Raw genomic sequence first — 26,169 nt, 5'->3', positions numbered from 1 at the left:
ATCCATTTAATGCTTCCCCTATCTCCTCTGATTCCACACACAACTTTCCACTACTATCCTTGATTGGCCCTAATCTTACTCGAGTCATTCTTTTGTTCCTGATATACCTATAGAAAGCCTTAGGGTTTTCCTTGATCCTATCCGCCAACGACTTTTCGTGTCCTCTCCTCGCTCTTCTTAACTCTCCCTTTAGGTCCTTCCTGGCTAACTTGTAACTCTCAAGTGCCCTAACTGAGCCTTCATGTCTCATCCTAACATAAGCCTTCTTCTTCCTCTTGACAAGTGCTTCAACTTCCTTAGTAAACCACGGCTCCCTTGCTCGACAACTTCCTCCCTGCCTGACAGGTACATACTTATCAAGGACACGCAGTAGCTGTTCCTTGAAAAAGCTCCACATTTCGATTGTACCCATCCCCTGCAGTTTCCTTCCCCATCCTATACCTCCTAAATCTTGCCGAATAGCATCATAATTGCCTTTCCCCCAGCTATAATTCTTGCCTTGCGGTATATACCTATCCCTGCCCATTGCTAAAGTAAACATAACCGAGTTGTGATCACTATCACCAAAGTGCTCACCTACATCTAAATCTAACACCTGGCCGGGTTCATTACCCAGTACCAAATCCAATGTGGCCTCGCCCCTTGTTGGTCTGTCTACATACTGTGTCAGAAAACCCTCCTGCACACACTGCACAAAAACTGACCCATCTATAGTACTCGAACTATAGTATTTCCAGTCAATATTTGGAAAGTTAAAGTCCCCCATAACAACTACCCTGTTACTCTCGCTCCTGTCAAGAATCATCTTTGCAATCCTTTCCTCGACATCTCTGGGACTATTCGGAGGTCTATAGACAACTCCCAACAGGGTGACCTCTCCTCTACTGTTCCTAACCTCGGCCCATACTGCCTCAGTAGACGAGTCCTCAAGCGTCCTTTCTACCGCCGTAATACTTTCCTTGATTAACAATGCCACACCCCCCCCTCTTTTACCATCTTCTCTGTTCTTACAGAAACATCTAAATCCTGGAACCTGCAACAACCATTCCTGTCCCTGCCCTACCCATGTCTCCGAAATCGCCACAACATCGAGATCCCAGGTACCAACCCATGCTGCAAGCTCACCCACCTTATTCCGGATGCTCCTGGCGTTGAAGTAGACACACTTCAAACCAGCGTCCTGCTTGCCGGTGCCCTCTTTCGAACTTTTAACCCTATCCCTGACCTCACTACTCTCAACATCCTGTACACTGGGACTACAATTTAGGTTCCCATCCCCCTCAGTTAACCTAAAATTGTGATTATACTGCCTGGTGGTCATTAATATTCTCTACTTTTACATAAATATCACTCATCATTCAATATCGCAAGACAACAAACCACATTAGCAAGAATGCTTTTCAAGCAATCAGAAAACAAACTCGAAATATTACAATCCATAAAGACTCGCATCACATCACAATGGATGGGATTTTGATGCAGAGATAATGGTGCAAAAACCTGTAACTGCATGTATGCAGTTAAATATGGAAATCAGAAAGTTACTATCCAAGTTACCGTGCTTCTCCAGAAGCTGCACTACACCAGCAAGAGATAGATCTTTTTGGGTGTAGGGGTGGGATCAACGCACACATGGGGAGAATATGCAAACTTCACTCAGAGAGCGAACCGAGTCCTTGGCAGTGTGAGGCAGCGTTGCTAACCACTGTGCCACCGTGCTGCCGGCAGTTACTTTCTTATTGGCATTTTCCTCTCTTACTCTGTCATGAATTTGTTATCCTGGTCTTTATTTTCCAGGCATGTTTTGAGGGTGGTGTATGCAGCAGACACAACACTGTTTCACCTATCACTGTAACTGCATCAGCGCATGTACAAAAAGTGCTCGTCATCGTGTCACAAATAAACATAAACTTTTAATTTCATCATGGTTTCAGCACATCTTCACTTCCTTAACAAAATAATTGTTGCTTTGTCTGCCAATCTCGAGAACCTTCACTCCCTCCAGCATACTATTTTCCTTGCTCACCCTCCTGCCAAGCTGTAGAGTTGACAGAGTGAAGTGGCAAGCGCGAGAGGGAGTGGCAATCTGGAGAGAATAGAAGGGGAGTGCTTAGCGCGAGATTTGGGAGAGGGAAGTGGCAAACGCAAGAGTTGGGAGAGGAAGTGGCAAGTGGGTGAGTTGGGCAAGGGAAGTGATGAGCGGTGTAGTGCTACAGTCGTACAGCACTGCTGCCTCACAGAGCCAGGGACACATTTCAATTCTGGCCTTGGTTGACTGTGAGGAGTTTGTACATTCTCCGTGTTTGCATGGGTTTCCTCCCACAGTCCAAAGATGTGCATCTATCTTTGATCTCCCCTTATTTTTCATCTATATACTGTCCCTCAATGATATCCAAAAACATATTGTCAGGTTCCAAATGTACACTGATGATTTCCAGGTCAACCTCACTGGTAGTCGAGTCATCGCAGCACAGGAAGCCATTCAGTTCATGCTGGTTCTCAATACAGCAATCCAGTCAGCCTCATTATTCCACTCTACCCCCACAGCCCTGCAAGTGTATTTCTTTCAAGTGCCCATCCATATTCCATTTGAAATCATTGATCATCTCAAATTCCCACCAACGTTGTTGGTAGCAAATTACTTGGCCATTCGCTGTATGAAAAAGTTCTTTCTCACACCAACTGCATCTCTAGGTCAAAACCTTAAACTGTGACCCCATGGTCCTTGTATGATCAGCTAATGGGAATAGCTTTTCTTTGTCCATCTTGTCTAAATCTGTTGTAATCTTGTACATCACAATCCCCTTTGCTCTAAGGAGATTAGCTCTAGTTTCTCCAACATAAACTTGTATCTAAATTCCTTTAACCCTTGAACCAATCTGGTAAATGTCTTCTGCACCCTTTCAAATCTGCTCTGCCCCACTTCCAGGTCCTTCTTAAAGTAGTGACCAGACTGGATATAATTCTGGTCTAACCTGAGCTTTATAAAGAATCAGTATAGCTTCACTGCTTTTGTACTCAATACCTCTATTTATGAAGTGGCCCGGACAATGACCCGGGGCTGGGATTGAACCAGGGTCCTCAGCACTGTGAGGCAGCAGTGTTAACCACTGCGTCACCGTGCCACCTCCACGGGCTTTGATAAGTAAATGGCTGGTATGTATGTAGGGAAAGACACCCTCAACTGGGTTTGTCAGCTAACGTGACAGTAAAATAGTGACCAGTCTCGATTTACAATGAAAAGGTTATGTTTTGAATGACTTGAGCAACTTGCATTTCAGAAGCTGTGGATTGGATCCCTCCATGGGTCACCAATGGGCCTGGACTTGCAAAATCCCACCAACTGTTCTGGCTTGAGACAATTCACACCTCTTTAACCTGTGATTATCCCTCTCCCTGGATCTGTAATGATTTGATTACCTGCAAATGCTCGCATTCCAAGCATTGTCCAGCATCTCTGACTTTGTCTATATAAATGTTTCTGGAACATACCTCGCCATTCACCTGAGGAAGGAGCAGTGCTCCGAAAGCTTGTGTTTGAAACAAACCTGTTGGACTTTAACCTGGTGTTGTAAGACTTCTTACTCTATTTTTGAAGGCCAAGATCCCATATGCTTTGCCAACTACTCTCTCAAAATGTCTTGCCACCTGTAAAGATCTATGTATATGAACCACTAGGTCCATCTGTCCTGGTAAAAATTTTCTAACTACAATTAAATCCATATTATGCCTTTCCTATGCCTCTTTTAAAAAAATATTTTTATTGAAGGCATTTTGCATATATATATATAGATATAGATATAGAAATATCAAAAAACCAGAGAACCACAAATACCAAAACGCAGCCAAACACAACCCCTGATAACAAGCCCAAAAGCTCTTGACGTCCCCTTAGTTTCCTCCCCTTATCTCTCTCCCCCCCCCCCCCCCCCCCTCCCACAAGACAAAGATCAGGAAAAACCCCTAATCACCCCCTTACCTGCAGCTGACACCTTAATTCACTTCAAAGAAGTCAATAAACGGCTTCCACCTCCAGGTGAATCCCTTCTCCGCTCCCCAAAAGACAAACTTAATCTTTTCCAAGTGCAGGAATTCTGCCAGGCTGTTCATCCACGCCCTCACCTTTGGAGCCTCTGAGTCCCACCAGGCTCAACAAAATCCAATTTTGGGCTATCAGGGTGGCAATGGCCAAGACATCGGCCACTCTCCCCACCTGAACTCATTGATCCTCCGACGCTCCAATCATTTCAACCTCCAGATACCCCTGCACCCAGAATTTTGGAAATAACATCAGAAAACCTCTGTCAGAACCCCCTCAGCTTTGGACACACCCAGAACATGTGGATGTGATTCAAGGGCCCCTCCTCAGACGGCCCAAACCTATCCTCCACCCCCTCCTCTCCTGCAAAGAACCAGCTCATCCTCACAACCATCATGTAGGCCCTATGCACAACCTTAAATAGGATGAGGCTTAACCTTGCAGATAGCGAGGATGCGTTGACCCTCCGCAGGGCCTCCTTCCACAGCCCGGCCCTCACTTCCCCATCCAACTCCTCCTCCCATTTATGCCTAATCTCCTAATCGCCTAAACCGGCACGCCCTCTCCATCAGCTCTCTATAGATGTCGGACACTCTCCCCTCACCAATATCATCTTCAGACAGCAACCTATCCTGTGGCACCGGAGTTGGCAACCCTGGGAAGGACAGCATCTTTCTCCTTACAAAGCACATCACCTCACTCTTCTCTATTAAATTAAATCTTCCACATGTCATATCTATGTGCTGTTGTAGTCAATTGATATCATCATCACTGTTTGCCACATCTCCAAGTTCGGTATCACAGCCAAGTAAATATCCTAGAGTGGTAAACACCACTGGTAACTCATTATATGTATTACGGTACTGCCACTGTATTACAGGTACCACAGTAAATCCCAGCCTGCTGGCTCCTCCCAGAAGGCGACATATAAAAGTGTATGCTCTCCTGCGCTGCTCCCATTCTGGTTCAAGCTGCAGGAGGCACAACATCTTGTGCAATAAAGCCTCGACTGTTTCACCATTCTCGTCTCGTGGTAATTGATGGTACATCACTTTATTGCAGAAGATTTTAAAAGATGAACATCTTAATCAAGCCTGATCGCCTGGAGCTTAGCCCTCACGCAGCCGTGCCACATCCACCTTTGAGCACTGGCTTGCCTGCTTTGAAGGCTGCCTGCTTTGAAGGCTGCCTGCTTTGAAGGCTACCTGCTTTGAAGGCTACCTCAGAGCAGCCACTGAAGAACTCTCGGACCCACAGAAACTCCAGCTCCTCCACTCACGGGTGAACCCTCAAGTTTTTCCCCTCATCCAGGACACGCCCACCTAGATAGAAGCGATGACGCTACTAAAGGGACAGTACATCAAGTCTGTGAATCAAGTGTACGCCAGGCACCTTCTGGCCACGAGACGGCAACTCCTGGGGAAGACTCAGGCCAATTTCGTGCGGGCTCTACGGATTCTCGGTTGGAACTGTGACTGCCAGGCAGTTTTGGCAGTCCAACATACCGAACTACTAATCAGAGACGCTTATGTGACGGGCATTAAGTCTACTTACGTTCGCCATCGGCTATTGGAAGTGGGTACGCTCGATCTTGCAGAGACTGTGCAGCTTGCTAATTCTCTAGAAGTGGGCTCCCATAATCTGGAGACCTTCCCCTCCGACCACTTGGCACTCTCGTGGGCATCGTGGGCCCCCACAGCTGCCGACTCAAGTACACCGCAGGCCTGCGCTGTGCGGCAGCCAGCCAACTCCGGAGGGCCCAAATGATATTTTTGTGGCCAGAGCAAACATCCCAGGCAGCACTGCCCGGCACGGAACGCGACCTGCAACGGGTGTGGGAAGAAGGGCCACTTTGTTTCCGTTTTCCAGGCCTGGTCGGTCGCCACTGTTTCCAGGCCCAGCATGTGATCCAGCGGTGCCGCCATCTTCTCCGCCAAAAGCCACGTGCAGTCCATGGGCGCCGCCATATTTGATGCTGTCTGCCATGTGCGACCCGTGGGCGCCGCCATCTTCGGCTCCATCTTGGACCGCGCCTCATGACCCCTGGATGTCTGGCCCGTCGCGGACTGCTGATGCCATCGCTACCGCTGATCAGCCCGGGACCTCCCAACATCTTCCGCAGCTCGCCTCCATCACCCTTGATTAGTCTCGGCCCTACAACCTCGCGACCGTTACGACGACAATAAAGATCAACGGGCACGAGACGACCTGCCTCTTTGACTCTGGGTGCACAGAGTTTCATCCACCCAGCTAAGGTAAGGAGCTGCTCCCTCCCGGTACTCCCCGTCACCCAGAAAATCTCCCTGGCCTTCGGATCGCATTCCGTGCAAATCCGGGGGTATTGTGTCGCGACCCTCACCGTTCAGAACGTAGAGTACAGCAACTTCAGATTCTACATCCTCCCCCATCTCTGCGCTGCCCTGTTACCAGGTCTTGATTTTCAATGCCACCTCCAAAGCCTTACTTTGAAATTCGGCGGACCCCTGCCCTCCACCTCACCGACTGCGGCCTCACGGCCCTTAAGGTCGATCCACCTTCACTTTTTACTAACCTCACCTCGGACTCTAAGCCCGTCGGCATTAGGAGCAGATGGTACAGCGCGCAGAACAGGACATTTATCAAGTCGGAGGTCCAACGGCATCTGCGGGAGGGGATCATTGAGGCCAGTAACAGCCCCTAGAGAGCTCAAGTGGTGGTAGTGAAGACTGGGGAGAAGCACAGGATGGTCATTGACTACAGTCAGACCATGAACCGGTACACGCAGCTCGACGCGTACCCCCTCCAACGCATATCTTACATGGTCAATCAGATTGCGCAGTATTGAGTCTTCTCCACAGTTGACTTGAAGTCCGCCTACCACCAGCTCCCCATCTGCCCGGAGGACCGCCAATACACTGCGTTCGAAGAAGATGGCCGTCTCTATCATTTCCTTAAGAGTTCCCTTCGGCGTCACCAATGGGGTCTCGGTCTTCCAGCGAGAGATGGACCGAATGGTTGATCAGTACCGTCTCCGGGCCACCTTCCCATACCTAGATAACATCACCATCTGCGGCCACGATCAGCAGGACCACGACGCAAACCTCCAAAAATTCCTCCATACTGCCAAACTCCTCAACCTCACCTACAATAAGGAGAAATGCGTGTTCCGCACCAACCGCTTAGCCATCCTTGCCTACATGGCTATGTAGTGGAAAATGGAGTCCAAGGGCCCGACCCCGACCGCATGCGCTCTCTCCTGGAACTCCCTCTGCCCCACTGCCCCAAGGCCCTGAAACGATGCCTGGGGTTTTTCTCATATTATGCCCAGTGGGTCCCTAATTATGCGGACAAGGCCCACCCCCTCATCAAGTCCAGTTTTTCCCCTGACGGCTGAGGCCCGCCGGGCCTTCAACCGCATCAAGGCGGACATCGCCAAGGCCACGATGCACGCAGTCGACGAGACCCTCCCCTTTCAGGTGGAGAGCGATGTATCGGACGTGGCTCTGGCATCCACCCTCAACCAGGGCAGACCAGTGGCTTTCTTTTCGCGCACCCTCCATGCCTCCGATATTCTGCACTCCTCTGTCGAAAAGGAGGCCCAAGCCATTGTGGAAGTTGTGGGACATTGGTGACGTTACCTGGCCGGCAGGAGAATCACACTCCTCACTGACCAATGGTCGGTTGCCTTCATGTTTAAAAATATGCAGCGGGGCAAGATCAAAAATGACAAGACCTTGAGATGGAGGATAGAGCTCTCCACCTATAACTATGAGATCTTGTATCGCCCGGGGAAGCTCAACGAGCCCCCAGATGCCCTACCCCATGGTACATGTGCCAGCGCACAAGTGGACCGACTCTGGGCTCTCCACAATGACCTCTGCCACCCGAGGGTCACCCGGTTCTTCCATTTTGTCAAGGCCCGCAACCTGCCCTACTCCATTGAGGAGGTCAGGACCGTAACCAGGGACTGCCAAGTCTGCGCAGTGTGCAAGCCGCACTTCTACCGGCCAGATAGTGAGCACCTGGTGAAGGCCTCCCGCCCCTTTGAGCGCCTCAGCATGGACTTCAAAGGGCCCCTCCCCTCCACCGACCGCAACATAATTGATGAGTACTTTCGTTTCCCTTTCGCCATCCCATGCCCCGACGTGACTTCTGCCACGGTCATCAAGGCCATACACAGCATCACCTTGTTTGGTTTCCCCACCTATATCCATAGCGATCGGGGATCCTCTTTCATGAGTGATGAGCTGCGTCAGTTCCTGCTCAGTAAGGGCACCGCCTCGAGCAGTCCGACCAGCTACAACCCCTGGGGAAACGAGCAGGTGGAGAACGGGATGGTCTGGAAGGACGTCCTGCTGGCCCTTCGGTCCAGAAATCTCCCGGTCTCCTGCTGGCAGGAGGTCCTCCCCAACGCGTTCCACTCCATCCCGTCGCTCTTGTGCACCGCTACTAATGAGACTCTTCATGAACGTGTGTTTGCCTTCCCCAGGAAGTCTACCTCTGGGGTCTCGCTCCCAACATGGCTGACAGTTCCTGGACCCGTCCTCCTCCGGAAGCATGTGTGGAGCCATAAATCGTACCCCTTGGTTGAGAAAGTCCACCTCCTCCATGCAAACCCACAGTACGCCTACATGGCACACCCCGATGGGCAACAGGACACAGTCTCCCTCCCGGACCTGGCACCCGCTGGGTCCCTGCCCACAACCCCTGACCTAGTACCGCCCCCTCCCCCTCAGATTGCCTCGTTCAACCCGCCGCCTCCACCAGCGAACCTCACCGCAGCCCCCACCCCAGCAGGATCCATCCCCTCACTGGATCCACTAAGGGGTGACGAAGGAGAGGACAACACGCTCCCCGAGTTGCAGGTGACCACATCGGCACCCACACCACCACCAGGACTGAGGCGACTGCAGCGGAGGGTCAGAGCCCCTGACAGACTCAATCTGTAATGTCGGACTTGTTTTTTAAACAGGGGGTGAATGTGGTAAACACCACTGGTAACACATTAATGTATTACGGTATTCTACTGTATTATAGGTACCACAATAAATCCCAGCCTGCTGGCTCCTCCCAGGAGGCAGCGTATAAAAGTGTATGCTCTCCTGTGCTGCTCCCGTTCTGGTTTCAGCTGCGGGAGGCACAACATCTTGTGCAATAAAGCCTCGATTGTTTCACCATTCTCGTCTCGTGGTAATTGATGGTACATCACCTAGTCATTTATAAACACCAAATAAAATGCATCAGGCCTAGCTTTGGGGAATGCCACCTTTTGTGAACTCTCCATTGACTCTGACTTGTCATCATGTTTGCCTGACGTCCAATACCTGATGAGCAGAAATATCCTCCATTTTTAACATTGGGATGAGTGATGTCATTGTCTTCCTTCCCTGCTATAAACTCTGTTCCCTAGCCACCAATTCCATCCCTCTTCCTGGTCACTGCTGAGGCTGAAGCAGACAATTCACAATGCTGGTGAGCTATCTGACCCCGAGCTGAGCTTCTGACCCCATATCTTCAGCATCACATGGATCACCTCCAAACACCTCCATGACACTGCATATTTTCACCCCTGCTTCAGCTCATCTGCTGTTGAATTCCTCATCCATACTTTTATTACCTCCGGACTTGGCTAGAGTAGAAACTAGATTCCCACCTTGCATCCTTATAACCTTCAGCTTATCCAAAACTCTCCTGTTGGTACCCTAACCTAGTGTTTTTCAAACTTTCTTCCCAGGGGACCCATTTTTACCAACTTCGCAACCCATGTCGCCCGAACTTTGCGACCCAACATTTTTGCTTACCTTTAATGCGACAGGTGAGCCTGCTTGGTCCTCACGACTCACTTGCTTTGTCATTCAATTTTACATTTCTGTATGGGTTATTCATCAGAGGTCCTGGAGCTCACACCAGTACTACTTTGGCCTGCTGTGGACTATCCTGCAAAGCTCTCTCTGCAGATTCAGTTGAAATCCTGGCCTGTTTGTGTCTCTGGCCCTCTCTTTCTTAATCCAAAAAGATCCATCTTCAGTTCTTCAACTGGTCCTGTTGCTTGCTTGCTGGCTTCTACAAAGCGGAGGAAGCTCTCCTCAGTAATTTTCCACCTGGAGTATGTGACGTTAATGTCCCGGGCGCGCGACCTGCTCTCTGTTGCCCACTTCTGGCGGGAAGACAAATCGATTTTAAAAAATACATAAATCTGCTCCTGAAACAGAGCACTGACATAGTGAGGTGGTGATCTGCCTAGCTGGGCCCACGCACTGCTACATCCGGCTGAGGGAGCACGCATGCACGGGATAGCCAACATTCTTGAAAGTTGGTCGCGGCCGGCACTTTGAAAAGCCGGTTGCATCCTTTCGCCACTGCTTCGGGAACGCTGCGACAGGTCGCTCCACGACTCTCCCAACACCTGCCCGCGACCCGCGACCCTGAGTTTGAAAATGACTGCCCTAACACACATCAAGTGCTGTACACCTCCTCATTTTTGTGGTCAAACCCCTCTATGGCATCATCTCTCTGCCTCTCTCTGTCACCCACACCAGCCAAATAGCCCTTTGAGATATCTGCGCTGCTCCAATTTTGGTCTCTTGCATTTCCCTGATTATCTTTGTTGCAGTATTGGTGGCTGTGCCCTCAGCTACCAAGGCCCTAAGCTCTGCAATTCCCTATTTGATCTTTCCTCGTCTCCACCTCTCTTTCCTCTTTTATGGCGTTTGTTAAAACTTGAAAAATGCACTTGATCTTTTATTGAAAGGGGTTCATGTTGTATTATCTTTCACAAGGCCATCTGCTCACCAATCATTGGCTGAAAATGAATTGTACAAAAAACTGTTGAAAAATTAAAATTGTAGTTATTTTTGGAGAAGTTTAAATAATACCCTATTATAAAGCAATCTCTTGAGATGTCAGAATGATCTATTTGAGGTGCATAAAATGCTTTATACATTCAAGACTATTTTGAATAATTGGGGGAAAGTCAGAGGTGATTAACGCAATATGTTTGTATTAAAGTCACTGTTGCCAAGGAGTACAATACAACTAGTAGTAATGGAATCACTGTGCTGATCATTGTCAGAAAATAATAATGTTTTTTTCAGAAATATATAGAAATATGATTGTGATGGTTTCTGTGCAAAGTGTCATATTTCTTTTGATTATTACAAAATAGCTAATTAGATTTACTACATTATTGATTGCTCAGATGTTAGATTTTATTTTCAATACTAACTAGGTAATTTGAAAAATAAAATAATCGACTATTAAGTGATCACTTGAACAGAATTTTGATATCCTGTGCTTACATGCATTGTAACATCCATTGCATGTTTTCCTCAAATTATTTTCCAACTTCACTCACAGAACACAGTGCTTTTAAATGGTACAATGCTGAGTAAAGGCACACAAAAATATTTAACTTCAGTGCTTTTTTTGTATATGTAACTGAACTTACTTTTTAAAAATATATACTGAATCTCAGAGGAACGGCTAGCTGGCAAGAATAACTGAAGGCTTCAAGTAGCAAGATTAATGTTTACAATTCAAAACATTTTAATCAGAAGGTTGCACCACAAGCAAGATAAGGTTGAGCTAAGTAGAAAATAGATTCTAGAAGGAAAATTTTATGCCTTGAAATCATGCTGAGTAAAATGTGAAATGTTGTATTTGTTAAGACTGTTGTTTTTATACATACATGGTTTAAAACTATGTTAGTGCATTTGATTCAATGTTACAGAGTACAATTGCAATCCCTTTGCTTTGTGTTGACTATTGACCAGAGGACTGAGTTTGGAGCTTCAGTGCATGACAGTGTCCAATTCGCCAGGGTCAGAATTGGCACTTGAGAACCTGACAAGCTGCAGCCACATATAGCCACTCCACTCCCCAAACACACTCATTCCAGCCAAGAAGATGGCACCCCAAAAGGTGGCACCCTGTTTTGTCGATGTGGAGCTCGAGATCCTGCTGGATATCGTGGAGGAGAGGCAGGACGCTCTGTTCACTGGGATGGGAAGGAGGCTGCCATCCGCCGCTGTACTGCGGGCCTGGGCCCAGGTGTAGAGGCCGTGAGTGCCGTGGACCCTCACCAGCAAGACCAGCCACAGTGCCATAAAAAGCTGCATGACCTCCTCAGGGAAACCAGGGTGAGTAACCAGCACCGTGCCCCTGGCACCAACCCCAGTCCCATACACCTGCCGGCAGTCTGCTCACACCCCACCCTGCACCACATGGCACCACCCGTACCGCCCGCATCCGACTGCCTCACACTGCGCATTTACAGTCTCTCCCTGCTCCATCCTTCTCCCTGCTAGGAGAAAATGGCCCACAACTACAGAGCAAGGGAGAGACCAGACTGGAGGGGGGGGGGCCGCCGGATCTGTGGCCCCTCACCACTGCGAAGCAGCAGGCGTTGGACCTGGTGGGTGGGTCCAGAGGCGGAGGTTGGCATTGGGGAACCAAGTGAACCCCACTGAGTTGGGTGTCCCTATGGTATGCGACGCGCTACCCCACCACTCACCGCCTTCACCCCAGGACACAGGGCGGGATCAGCAGTAGGCTGCCTCCACCTCCGAGGTACCACCTGAGGAACCACCTAGACTGAGCTTTAAAGCCCATAAGGCCAGAAAGTTAGACTCCAGTTATGTTGGCACGGGTGCAGCACATAAAATAGCTATAGAGGCAAGGGCATAAACCTCTAGAAGCATGTTCGCAATAAGCAGCTTTTCATAAACGTTCTAAACTACCTCGCTCTGTCAGAAAGGTGTGCAGGATAGGTTGGGCTGGGCTGGCTGCAGAGAGATGGGGGCTGGAGGTGGTCACAGGCCCGAGCCCCAGGTTAGCCACTGCACATCACCCTGCATCTGGCCTTACACCCCCCACCAGGCCCCATCCCTACGTCTACTGTCCTAAAGCATCGGTAGAATTGTGTGATGGAATGGCCAGCTCGCATGCAGGGATCACCCGGACGGACGGTGGAAAGTGCTACCATGGGTAGGAGTTAGACGTTGCTGGACGACGCGGAGTACTAGAGCTCATTGCAGAGCGGGTCGTCGTCACATTTCATCGCACGGACCAGACCCGCTGATGCTACCAACTCAGGGCTCAGTGGGTGGACATGGGAGGGGGTTATTACCAAGTGTGGGGGGTTGGGATGAGATGTCCGTGCTGCCGTCGGCCAGGCCCCTAGTTGGTGAACCTGGAGACAATTAGAACGTCCCATGCATGGTGGCGCTGGTGCACACGTTGTGCGACTTCCAGTGTCTGCCCAGATGCACCATTATGCACCGGATATGCTGTAAGGTCTTCCTGCTCAGCTGGAGTCTTTGGCAACATGTCTGGTCTGCAGATCCTCAAATGACAGGTGCTGCCAGTCCACACAGACCTGATGTGGTGCCTCCTTCCAACCTCCTCCTCGGCATGTTGGGCAGCCGGCTCTCCACCCTCTCCACTCTCTCCAGCTTGCTCCTGTTCCTCTGGGGCAGGTTCCACTGCTGCAGGTGAAGCCTCAGTGTACCTGCCAGAACTGTGGTAGCAAGGCAGATGCCAACCATTCTGGTCGGATATCGAAATCCATTGTCTGCAGGAGATTAGCATGCTCGCATGGTGCGTAAACCCGTGCCCAACCAGTCCACTGGGCTACATGGTGATCCCAGCCTGCACTGCATGTCCCCCTGCACCCCTTCCTGCTCTCCTCTCCCCAGACCCAACTCTGGTCCTTCCCCCGGCACTCTGCCATCCGCACTGCACCGTAGGGGCCTCTGGTCCCTGCCCTTGTCTATGCTGGCAGGGGTACTGGTGCCTGGCGCTACCCATGCCAGTCGTATGCAAGAGAAAAATGTGGCATGTCAAAGTGTAGCAGGTCAATGGAGAGAGTGACAATCGGAGCATAAAAAGGTACAGTGTAAGACAGCCTTGGGAAAAGGCATCGTAGATCATCATTAAATCACTCGATTCACTGTAGAAACCAGGCATCGCCAAGAAGGCTACTTGAGTTACAGTGGTGCAGAAATCCTCCAAGACTCAAATACTGTGCGTTAGATAGGCTAGCACTCACACTCCTTAACAGAAGACTTTGGTTGTGGGTTCATATTTTGGGGCAGTGCTGAGGAAGTGTCAAAATGCTGTGAACTTGCGCAGGCACTAAAAACTGTAATGGGAAAACAGTAGGGTTTGTATTGTGGAAGGGTATGAACAAATTGTCTGAAGGGTCTTTTCACTGTAACTTAGTTTAAGACTGTGTGCTTAAAACGTATTTGACCCTAGCTTCGTAGATCTGAAATTCCCAAATGCTACCTGTTCCCATAGTCAACTTAATTAATAAACAAAGTGCTTAAGAAATGATAATAAAGCCTTAATGAGAAAAGCAGCTGCAACATCAGATCCGATAGAAGTAAATGTAAACACCATACTCCAAATTACTTAGGAACACTGCCTCAAGGATCAATTCATTCCCAACATGAAGTTCCCGAGGGACAGTTTAGTCGAACCTCCCAGTCTCCTGTTCATGGCAGCTCACTTACAAGTAGGATTGCATGTGAATGGATTGCAAAACGTGGATCAGAGAGATTCAGCATCCTGAAGAATCAATGTTGGAGCTCAAACACTTTTCTATTATCAGGAAAAACAAATACGTGAACAGACAGGTTTGAGGTTTAGAGGAAAGTGAGGTTTGAGTTGGAGGATTCTTCTTATGGGATGTGAGATGGAGCAATTGTAATGAAAGGTGGAAGGAGGAGTTCTGTCCTTTGCTGGTGATGCATATGAGAGCAGAAGATGGTCAGATGGAATATCTTCAGCAAATGACAAGGTGGCTTGTTGCTTAAGCCACCTTGCAAAGAGGTGGGAAAACCACTTCACCAAACATGGGCCTGAATTTTCTAGAGAGTTGGCGGGAATATGTTCCCTCTGACTCCAACAAGCATTGATTGGTATCAGGTGGGATTTCTATCATAGTATTTACAGTGCAGAAGGAGGCCATTCGGCCCATCGAGTCTGCACTGGCTCTTGGAAAGAGCACCATACCCAAGGTCAACACCTCCACCCCATCCCCATAACCCAGCAACCCCACCCAACACTAAGGGCAATTTCGAACACTAAGGGCAATTTCTCATGGCCAATCCACCTAACCCGCACATCTTTGGACTGTGGGAGGAAACCGGAACACCCGGAGGAAACCCACGCACACACAGGGAGGACGTGCAGACTCCGCACAGACAGTGACCCAAGCCAGGAATCGAATCTGGGACTCTGGAGCTGTGAAGCGATTGTGCTATCCACAATGCTACCGTGCTGCCCAATCATCATCAGGAGGGAAGTCTCGCTTTAGAGATGGCTGCAGTGGCTGAAAGAGGCACTGCAGCGATGTGTCTGGCATGGAGTGTCGGGCCATTAAGGCCAGTTAAATGGTAGGAGGTCATGGTGAAGAAGGCCCGGGTGAGGGAAGTCAGGCGGTCTCTCGGCCTTCACAGGAGGATGCTCACCATCAGTAGTGGCTTCTGATGGAGGCACCTTTTGACGTTCAAGCCAGAGATGTAGGTTTCAATATTTTTTCATTCCCCTTCATCTGCTACTTACCTGCTAGCCTAAAAATCGAGGCTGGGTGGGAAATGGCCCAATGGCCACTTAATGGCCTTAATTGGGTCAAGGGTGCCCCCCGCACCTCTCCTCGAGTACCTGCCTGCCCCACTTTAATGTTTCTTAAAATTGCTTCCAGGTTGGTTGCTGGTGGAACCTTGTCTATGCAATTTTACAGCCCCCCCCCACCCCTGTCCATGCAACTGTACACCCCCTCCCCCTCCCTAGGGAAGTGTAAAATTCAGGCTCTGATGTTTATTAGAGAGTGAGATATTAGTTACAGCTTTATACAATTTCTGAAGTTGAAAAGCTATTTTTGGCTCTCTTATCAAATACACTCTGTCTCTTTAAGACAAAATCTCCTTAAATGGCAACTCTGGAAGCTATGGTCCCAGGTTATTTTGGGGAGCAATTGTCTCTGAACTGCACCCGATATTAGAGATAGAAATCTGAATTGTACATATCCTGATATTTATTTGCATGCAACTTACTTTGCTGTGTCACCTTCAAGTGGAATCGCTAGAAAAATCCTGCAGAAAATTAAGGTTCTAACTATAGACAACATATTAGCACCCAATTTCCCTGTACAGATGGTATTTGGGTATTAAACCTTGGGGAATTGGTGTTATGAAATCCACATGGCTACTGTCAGTCAGCCTCCATTGATGTGATAGGAGATTGATGTTTGATGTTTGCAACTGGACATATTGGCCTTTTATTTTGTGGGATTTATTAAGCCTTGCTAAGGATCAGTGAAAATCAAGTTTTTGAAGGCAGATAGTGTTCAATGAGAGCTGAAACTGGGTGTTGGAAGTTTTCTGAATCAGGTCAAGATCCTTACTCGAACAATTCAGGTACCAACCATTGTACTTTGACCTGAATTGAAACTAAATGTTTAATGGCGGTACAGAATTTCAATAGTACAAAGCTAAACTTATACTCTGACTGACAACAATTACTAATACTAAATTGTTGAGGAAAATAAATTTTTCAATTGAATAGCTTTGCTTATGCGAGGAAGTATTAAGAGGCTGTTGTGTCTGATTATTCATACCTGCAGAATTGTCTTGAGTGATTCATGTTGGGCCCTGCTTTGATATTGCCCTTATCAGGATCATAGATAGTAGTAGCTCTGGCATAGGCACCTCCAAGAATAAAGACAAAACCATTGACAGTAACTGCAGGAGCGTACTTGTTATCTGTGAATAGAACAAAATAAATCACTTAAAATAAATTTATTACATGTGGAATTTTCCTTAGTCATTCCAAAAAATTTTAGACTTATTATTTTGAAATGAGCCGAGAATTAGGAATATAACACAATGTGTTTTGCTTTCTAGTGCATTTGATGCATGTTTCTGTTGAAATCACTACTGTACCAAAAACACTTTCCAACAAAAATAATGGATGAAACCTATGAGCTTATTGAAAGAAATCAGTGATAGCAAAATTTCTGATATAAAACTGGTAATAAATAGTAAGTTAGCAAATATTAAAATTACAATGGGGTGAAATTAGTTCTTAGTGGACTCAACAGATTGACAGTGGCCTATTTTATACCCCTGCACAATTTACGTTTTTTAGAGAAAATAACATTTTGGTTGGGGGTGGTTGGGAGGGATGTGGTGGGCGGGTGGGGTAAACAAAGACATCAATTTGCTACTGTCCAAAATGCAAAGCTGGGTTCTGTGCAGGTCTCAAGATGCCAATTTGCATATTAAAAGGTACCAACTGCCTGAAGCAAATATTTTCCTGCTTAGCGATAGGCAGGCCCCTTTGAAGAATTGTGGAACAGAAGCACAAAACAGAGCAGTAAAAGAAACCCATTTTCTTTTGCATTATTGCCTCATTTACATCAGTCAGCTGAAGGTAAACTTGGCCCTTCAGAGCATGACAAGCTTCACGGAATTTGATCCATGTAGAGGAAAGAGGAAAAAGGTCAATGAGATTCTGTAGAGGTTTTGATGCATCTATGAGAACTTCAATTTTCAAGCCAGTTTGGAACACAGCAACATCAGATTGGTAATTATCCTCAGACAGGCATTCAAATCACTGTTGTTTCCTTATTACAAACATATACAAGAGGAGACAGAAATATGGGATCTTCCCCTCCAAGAACATCAACTGCCCTGCCCCTAAAATCGATGCAATTTGGAGTAGAATTCAGAAAGCCTCTTTCGGTGATTTCACAATATGCACAGCTGGTGAGTGAGACTCATCATTAGCTCCTTATCATTAAATTGGTCTTCTAGTATTTTCCATATGCATATTCTTGCCTGTTGATTCATCTTAATGCACGGTAATAATTTTGATAGAACATGTGCGGTTTAATGGTAGTTAACCATATATTATAATAAATAAAACACAGAACTAAAAAGTCTATTATTTTTGAACATTTTCAAATAATCAGCACCTCACTGCAGTATTAGGCATTTAAATGAGATATTGAGGAACAATATCAGTGCAGTCACTCATCTTACCTTATCAATAACAAAACAAAAATCATTATATCCTGAGACTTATAGGTGAGTTGTGGCTTGGGGGGTGGGGTGGGTTCAGGGGTCACTCCGAAGCTGACAGATCAGGATGCCATTTAAAAATGGCCTTCCTCGCTAAGGCCCCCAATCTACCCGAATGGTGTATTGTGTGGTGTTTCTCGGGACTCCAAGTGCCTGGAAACACCAGACTAATTGAGCCACGGGACTGTTACCATTTGGATTGATCACGCCCATCATTTTCTATTAGCTCCAATACATAATTCAATCAGTATAGTATCAGGAGACAGCACTTGGGAGGTTTATTTAATGGAGCAAGTAATAGACAATTGTATTCTTATTCTTTTTCATGATTAGGTAAAACTGTGGAATCACGAGTACTGGCTTGCGCCTCTAATCTTCCAGATACCACACTGCTATGTGGACAGGTGCTGAGTGGAAACCAGCCACTTGGAGATGAACATGGGTGTGACCTGAATAATTCATCCTTCAAATTCTGCTCTGCCCTGTTGGAAAAGTGCCTTTCTCCTGCTCAGTACTTCCCCTTTGTTGCAGCGCAGTCAAGACCAGGACCTGATTAGAAGGGGAATTGGGCAACTTTACAAGCCGCTTTCTGATTTACACTATCAATAAATTAACACAAACCTTGATTAACATTCAGAGAAAGGAAATAACTCATTTCCATAATGCATTAATTATAATCATGGACTATTTAAATAATAATGAAGTTCTTTTGTATAATTCTACCCCGTATTCTGCTGATACAGCGGATAATCAACATCCATTTGGCTGAAATGCTGCTCATGATTGAACAGGATGATAAGGGATAGTAATTAGCCAGCTAAATCTCATTGGCGTTCATGTGAAACATTGATAAAAGACTATGGCTTTCTTTCTTTTCATTTCTTCTAAAGCTAGTGGCTGCCCTAATCCAGCTCAGTACTTTCTGACATGTAAGAATATGTTCCATTCTCCCCTTTCACTGATTCATGATAATGTTGCTCTTGGTATAATATGTAAATGTTTTACACAATGGAATAAGGCAAGGTTTCTAATCAAGGAATACTAGCTGCCCAAAACCTACCTCTGATTCATAATGTAAAGGTTTTGCATTCTTAGCACACTTATTCTCTCCTGTTTACTTTTTGCTACATATGTTATATTCTATTAAGTTATTGAAAATGGCTGAAGATGAAGGACCTGCTGACAATGAGCCAATGAACTGCCTTGGGCTGGGAAGAACTAATGAGTGAATAATTTCTGATGAAACTGGTAGCATAATGATAAAACATCTCCTCACCTGTTTCCCAAACAGATTGAATGGAAAGATAGGATAATTGGCCCTGAAATGCTGTGGGGATTTACTGTCACAATGCCATCAAAAATACAGTGCACTGAAGCTCAGAAACATAGAGCACCACGACATTGTAATATGAACTTTTTAAAATGGTGACGAGCATCCACAGTTTTTCAGGGCCATTCTCTTTGTTATACATTCAAGTGAAGAAGTTGCTAGCATCCTGCAGATCTAGTAAATATTTAACACATTTTCTGCAAACACCTCTTATGTCAAACAGCTTTTGGGAACCTATGTAATGTTCCTTTAGCAGGGATTTCAACTTTACCTATCATAGGTGATTCAATGAAAGTCCATGTGTTTGTTTGAAGGACATATGACTGTAAAACTCCAGCTGCCCGTCCTGCCTCATTCACGCCACCAAACACGTAGATTTTGCCACCGCAGACAGTTGCAGCTGCAGAGTGCACAGCTTTGGGAAGAGGAGCTACTGTTTCCCACTGATTGGTAATTGTGTCATACCTGGAAGAATAGAATTTTCAAGCATCATTAACCACTACCCGCAGTGATTTGACAGCTACCTTTCTCTAAATGCCGAATGTATTCTGCTATTACACAATAAGTAACATCAATTTTGTTAGGCAAAGAAAAGCAATTCAACTAAACAACTGTGCTTGTAACAACCAATTACAACCTAAAGGGCAGAATGATGTTAAAATGCAGTACTTATTAACACATTCCACAGCAGGAGTTTACAGTTGTTTTGTGTTGCTTTATCTCACTTTTTGTCTGTGCTGGATGTTTGCCACCATGTATTCATTTTAGCCATTGTGAAAGTTTAGGACCTGGTGGGATACTTTCTAGTCCTATGCTCGGCAGGGGAACTAATAGAAACCCACCAACAGCTAAGATGGACATCAAACACATCACCGTATTATTCAGCATGATTTTGACAGTAGGTTTCAGTAATTGAAGGTCTATGGGACTGGCACAAGTTGATTTATCTTCAATTTCTTTCTCACCACTGCACCCTACTCCTCCACACCCACCCCACATCTAGAAATGTACCTCACTTGTGCGTCACTCTATTATTATTGGCAACAGCCAAGAGGACAGCTTGGTCAATCATTAAGCTAACCTGCATATTGTCATTATGCACCAATGAATTATCTCAGGAATATCATTACTTAAAAAAAATAATATTACAGCGGAACCTCAATGCATTGTATTTCCAAGAATGTTATCAATTTAGCACATTTGGGGTGAAATTTATTGGGGTCATCAGAATTGAGCTGTGAGGTGGTGGGGAAGGGGGTGGAGTGCCCGCAGAATTGGGAGTGCAGGTGGTTGGTGGACTGCTTGCTGCCTTCTCACTGTTATGAAATTCGCTCAGTGGAAGGGTCGGTGGCATTCCCTCTCAGAGATCACTGAAGCCATTAAGTGGGTAATTGAGGGCCTCTTCCCGCAAACTTCTACATTCGACCTGCAAGCCCAGGAGACTCTCCCGATTGGGTACCCTGTGGCCCATGAAGGGAGCCTCCTATTGTCCACAGCAAACATTCCCTTTGCTGGGGCCTGCCTGTTTGGCACCCAGTACTGGTGGCACTGCTGACCTTAAAATGCTACCAGCCCCATTATTGACTCTTGGAGGCAGGCTATCTTCTGTTAAAAGGACAAGAGCCTGATAACAGGCAGTTAAAAGCCTGACTGACACAGAATTGGGTCAGAATTCCTGGAAATGCCTGAGACGAGTTTGCCCCTGGTTTTCCCAGCCACCATTGAGGCCACTGTCATGAATTCCTAATTATAACCATGTAATATGGAGAGTGGGAGGCAGCGGAGGGGGGGAGGCGGCGGAGAGGGGGAGGCGGCGGAGAGGGGGAGGCGGCGGAGTGGGGAGGCAGCGGAGAGGGGAGGCAACGGAGATGGGGAGGCAATGGAGTGGGGGAGGTGGCGGAGAGGGGGAGGCAGCGGAGAGGGGGAGGCAGCGGAGAGGGGGAGGCAGCGGAGAGGAGACTTCAGCAGAGAGGGGGAGGCAGCGGAGAGGGGAGGCAATGGAGAGGGGGAGGCAATGGAGAGGGGGAGGCGGCGGAGTGGGGAGGCGGTGGAGAGGGGGAGGCGGCGGAGAGGAGGAGGCAATGGAGAGGGGGAGGCTGCAGAGTGGGGGAGGCTGCGGAGAGGAGACTTCAGCAGAGAGGAGGAGGCAGCGGAGAGGGGAGGCAATGGAGAGGGGGAGGCTGCGGAGTGGGGGAGGCTGCGGAGAGGGGGAGGCAGCGGAGAGGGGGAGGCAATGGAGTGGGGGGGGCGGCGGAGAGGGGGAGACAGCGGAGAGGGAAAATGCTTTCCCATAAAGAATGAAGATAAATGAGAATCTAAATCGTTTGAAGCCACTCTCTTAGCTGCCAGTTGATGAACAGCATTGGCTGAAGTTGAGAACACATTAGGGGAGGAGTCCATTTGGGCAACACCATTTTCTGCAGAGTTAATGGCCCACATATCATTCTTCATGGATATCATTGCAGAAAACTGCATGGGTAAGAAAACACCTGGAATAATGAAGGTCAAAAAGATAGATGTGAGGTATTAAATTTTGGTAGGATGAAGAGGAAGGTCACTTATCATTTGTGTAAAGAAGTGGAGTAAATGAAGATTTAAAAACAAATTTAAAAAGGGATGTAATTCAAGGCAAACGCCTGGACAAATGATGAGATGCAAATTTACCTATCAGCAGAAAATAAGTATTTTATATATTTGACCAGAAAAAACAATGGGGCTACAGAGGTGGTAATTTCCAAGACAGGAAAAGAAATTGCATGTACCTACCATACGCCGACTCCACAGGGTAAATAACACCAAAGGGAAAGAAATAGTATAACTGTGGGAAAGAGTTAGAGACAGCTAAGATCAGAACTGCAGCAGTTGCAGATTTAGTCTCCCAAAAAAAGCAGACTATTTGCCAAATATGGCCATCGTAATTTGTGTGTGGTAAACATTTGCTGGATTTAGCTCATAAAGTTACATAATATTGGATATTATTTGGGAAAAGGAGTGTCTCAGAGCTTCAGATAACATAGGTAGTTGGGGACCAAGGAATAGTTTCATATAAAATTGAGTGTACAGTCGACACTATGCTTAAGTGTCATAGTGTATAACCAGCGACGCTCATATCCCATCAACAAATACTGACCCAGCAGCGACGCTCATATCCCATCAACAAATACTGACACAGCCAGCGACGCTCATATTCATCAACAAATAAAAAAAAGAATTATATCCCTAATGTAATTTTACGACCCTCTTTTCCAGAATTGCTCGCTTCTAGCCTCTTTTATGGCAATAGCGATAGTTACCCTTGCTTGACCAAGTGGCCCAGAAATGAGTCACCTATTGTTTAAGGTGTTTTTTCACCATCAACTCTGACCTTGCAAGATAAACACTGGTTAATTAAACCTAGTCTTGTTTGATTTGCCTTTACATTCAAACTACATCAGTTTCCTACCTGGGCTTTCCCCCATTTACCTAACATTTAACACTTTAATAATCACCAACATAAAAGTTACATTCCTAAAACTAAATGTTACATTCTAAAACATATTAATTATAAATTAGACCGTTGCAGTAACATGACTGGCTTTATGTGGTTTGGGACTGGTTGTATATATCTACTGATATATAGACACTCTTTTAAAAACTAATAACAGAAGAAATATATTAGATTGCCAGGTAGAATTGATGAGAAAGTGACACACCATTAGTAGACTGTTAATGCCATGTACAGTGTACTTCAATATAAAAAAAAAGAAACATGCCACCGTGTCAATTTTGAAAGAAAATTGATGGATGTAGCCTGCATTTGTTCTTTTGCTAATACTGGAAACATTACTTGCACACTATCTATTAGTTCAGCAGTGTGCTGAGCGAAGTGATTTGCAAAGTTGCCAAATTTATTCTGATATGTGAATTGCTGAATTTGCAACATAAAGTAAAATATAATTTCATCAGTGATCTATTCACCGCACACCCCTGTGGTCAATGCCTTAATTAAATCTCACAATGGTGACCTTAAACTAATTTAGTTACTGTGATGCATGTTTTAAGTCGGCTAATATGTTATATGGAGGACACAATGGAAAAATAATATGGGTTAGCTGGAACTGTCATTTTGTACCATGACCACTTCTTTATAAAGAGTACATCAGAGCTGTTCCGCAGTTCATTGCTCATATGTAATTGGATTCCTGACACATTTGTATCCTAACAATCACTGACACAACAAAAGAATCCACATGGAATTGCCATCTTCAATAAACAGTTCATTCTGACAATTATGCAACACACAATCTATTAATATGAAAGCAACAGCAAAATACTGCAGATCCTAGAAATCTGAAAGAAAAAGCTCCAAAAGACTGCACAGTTCACAATTTGTTAAACAATTTAAAATGCCATCCATGCCATCTATCAATGCAAACTGTTTTGATCCCTGATAAAACAAATCTTTAGATGCTGTAATTCAGGGTTTATCAAACGTTTTTTTCCGGGACCCATTTTTACCAACCAGCTGTCCTTCGGGACCCATGCCAGCCGACCTCTGCGACCCACGCCGCCCAACCTCTGTGACCCATGCTGGCCAACCTTCGCAACCAAATCTTTGCGACCCACGCCAGCCGACCTTCGCGATCCACACCGCCCGAACTTCATAACCCACCATTTTGTTTACCTTTAATGAGACAGGTGAGCCTGCTTGCTCCCTACGATCTCAATTGCTTTGTCAAACCATAGCATTTACAGTGCAGAATGAGGCCATTCGGCCCATCGAGTCTGCACCTGCCCTTGGAAAGAGCACCCTACTTAAGTCCACACCTCCACCCTGCCCCCGTAACCAAGTCACCCCACCTAATGTTTTTAGACACTAAGGAAAATTTAGCATGGCCAATCCGCCTAACCCGCACATCTTTGGACTGTGGAGGAAACCGGAGCACCCGGAGGTAACCCACGCAGACACAGGCAGGACATTTCATAGATTTCATAGAATTTACAGTGCAGAAGGAGGCCATTCGGCCCATCGAGTCTGCACCGGCTCTTGGAAAGAGCACCCTACCCAAGCCCATACCTCCACCCTATCCCTATAACCCAGTAACCCCACCTATCACTAAGGGCAATTTGGACCCTGAGGGCAATTTATCATGGCCAATTCACTTAACCTGCACATCTTTGGACTGTGGGAGAAAACCGGAGCACCCGGAGGTTAGCACAATTGCTTCACAGCTCCAGGGTCCCAGGTTTGATTCCCGCCTTGGGTCACTGTCTGTGCAGAGTCTGTACATTCTCCCCGTGTGTACGGGGTTTCCTCTGGGTGCTCCGGTTTCCTCCCACAGTCCAAAAATGTGCACGTTAGGTGGATTGGCCATGCTAAATTGCCCTTAGTGTCCAAAATTGCCCTTAGTGTTGGGTGGGGTTACTGGGTTGTGGGGTTATGGGGATTGGGTGGAGGTGTGGACCTTGGGTAGGGTGCTCTTTCCAAGAGCCGGTGCAGACTCAATGGGCCGAATGGCCTCCTTCTGCACTGTAAATTCTATGTCTATGCAGACTCCACACAGACAGGCACCCAAGCCAGGAATCGAACTTCGGACCCTGGAGCTGTGAAGCAACTGTGCTAACTACTGTGCTACCGTGCTGCCCATTGTCATTCAATGTTACATTTCTGCTAAGGACTTCAGCTGATGATTTATGTTCTCACTGCATCCTTTGAAAAAAATCCACGAGGTTTGTCCGTGAACTCTTCAAATGCCTTTGAAGTTTTGTGGGTTTTAATATTTCATTTGTCAGCACTTCCCTGCATATAACACACATGGGGTTACATCCTGATTTGCATTGGCACATTTAATAAAGCCGTACCTCAAGAAATCATCTCTATACTACTTTGTTCCCAATTTCAGCTTCATTTTAATGGGTTGTTCATCGATGGCCCTGGAGCTCACACCAGCCCTGCCTTGTCCTGCCGTGGACTCTCCTGTGAAGCTCTCCCTAGCAGATTCAGTTGTGAGGTCCTGGTCTGTTCGTGTCTCTTGCCATCTCTTCCTTACTGCAAAATGATCCATCTTCAGTTCTTCACACAGTCCTGTTGCCTTGCTTGCTGGCAGCTACAAAATGGAGGAACATCTCCTCCATGATTTCGTGCTTAAAGCACGTGATGTCAGCGTGACCTGCTCTCTGCTACCACTTCTGGCAGGAAAACTCAATCTATTTTTTAAAAAAGATCTCGTCCTGGGACAGCACCCTGACATCAGGAGGAGGAGGAGGTTTGCCACGTTGGGCTCCGGGCTATGGACTGCTGGATCTGCTGAGGGGGCATGCATGCTTCAGAGAGTCGTGAATACCGCCATCGTGAGAGTCGTGAATACCGCCCAGTCCATCACACGAACCTGCCTCCCATCCATTGATTCCATCTACACCTCCCGCTGCCGGGGGAAAGCAGGCAGCATAATCAAGGATCCCTCCCACCCGGCTTACTCACTTTTCCAACTTCTTCCATCGGGCAGGAGATTCAGAAGTCTGAGAACACAGACGAACAGACTCAAAAACAGCTTCTTCCCCACTGTCACCAGACTCCTAAATGACCCTTTTATGGACTGTCCTCATTAACACTACACCCTGTCTGCTTCATCCGATGCCAATGCTTATGTAGTACATTGTATATCTTGTGTTGCCCTATTATGTATTCTCATGTGTTTTCTTGAATTCTGTTCAATTCCCTTTTCTTCCCATGTACTGAATGATCTGTTGAGCTG

At 46.7% G+C, this 26,169-nt stretch overlaps 1 protein-coding gene across 5 annotated transcripts in view; it reads right to left on the bottom strand.

The window, feature by feature from the left end:
* The window catches only part of LOC119967520 (kelch-like protein 29), a 499,347-nt gene that overhangs the window by 28,672 nt on the left and 444,506 nt on the right, over window positions 1-26,169 (bottom strand). For all 5 annotated transcript variants that reach the window (XM_038800186.1, XM_038800188.1, XM_038800191.1 and 2 more), the window contains 2 exons: window positions 19,707-19,900; window positions 16,641-16,785 (listed from right to left, as the gene is read on the bottom strand). In XM_038800186.1, coding sequence (XP_038656114.1) covers window positions 16,641-16,785; window positions 19,707-19,900 — 339 coding nt within the window. The remainder of the gene's footprint in view (window positions 1-16,640; window positions 16,786-19,706; window positions 19,901-26,169) is intronic.

The sequence above is a fragment of the Scyliorhinus canicula genome, chromosome 6, assembly GCF_902713615.1.
Source record: "Scyliorhinus canicula chromosome 6, sScyCan1.1, whole genome shotgun sequence".
Lineage (NCBI taxonomy): Eukaryota > Metazoa > Chordata > Chondrichthyes > Carcharhiniformes > Scyliorhinidae > Scyliorhinus > Scyliorhinus canicula.
This window is presented reverse-complemented; position numbering and strand designations above follow the sequence as displayed.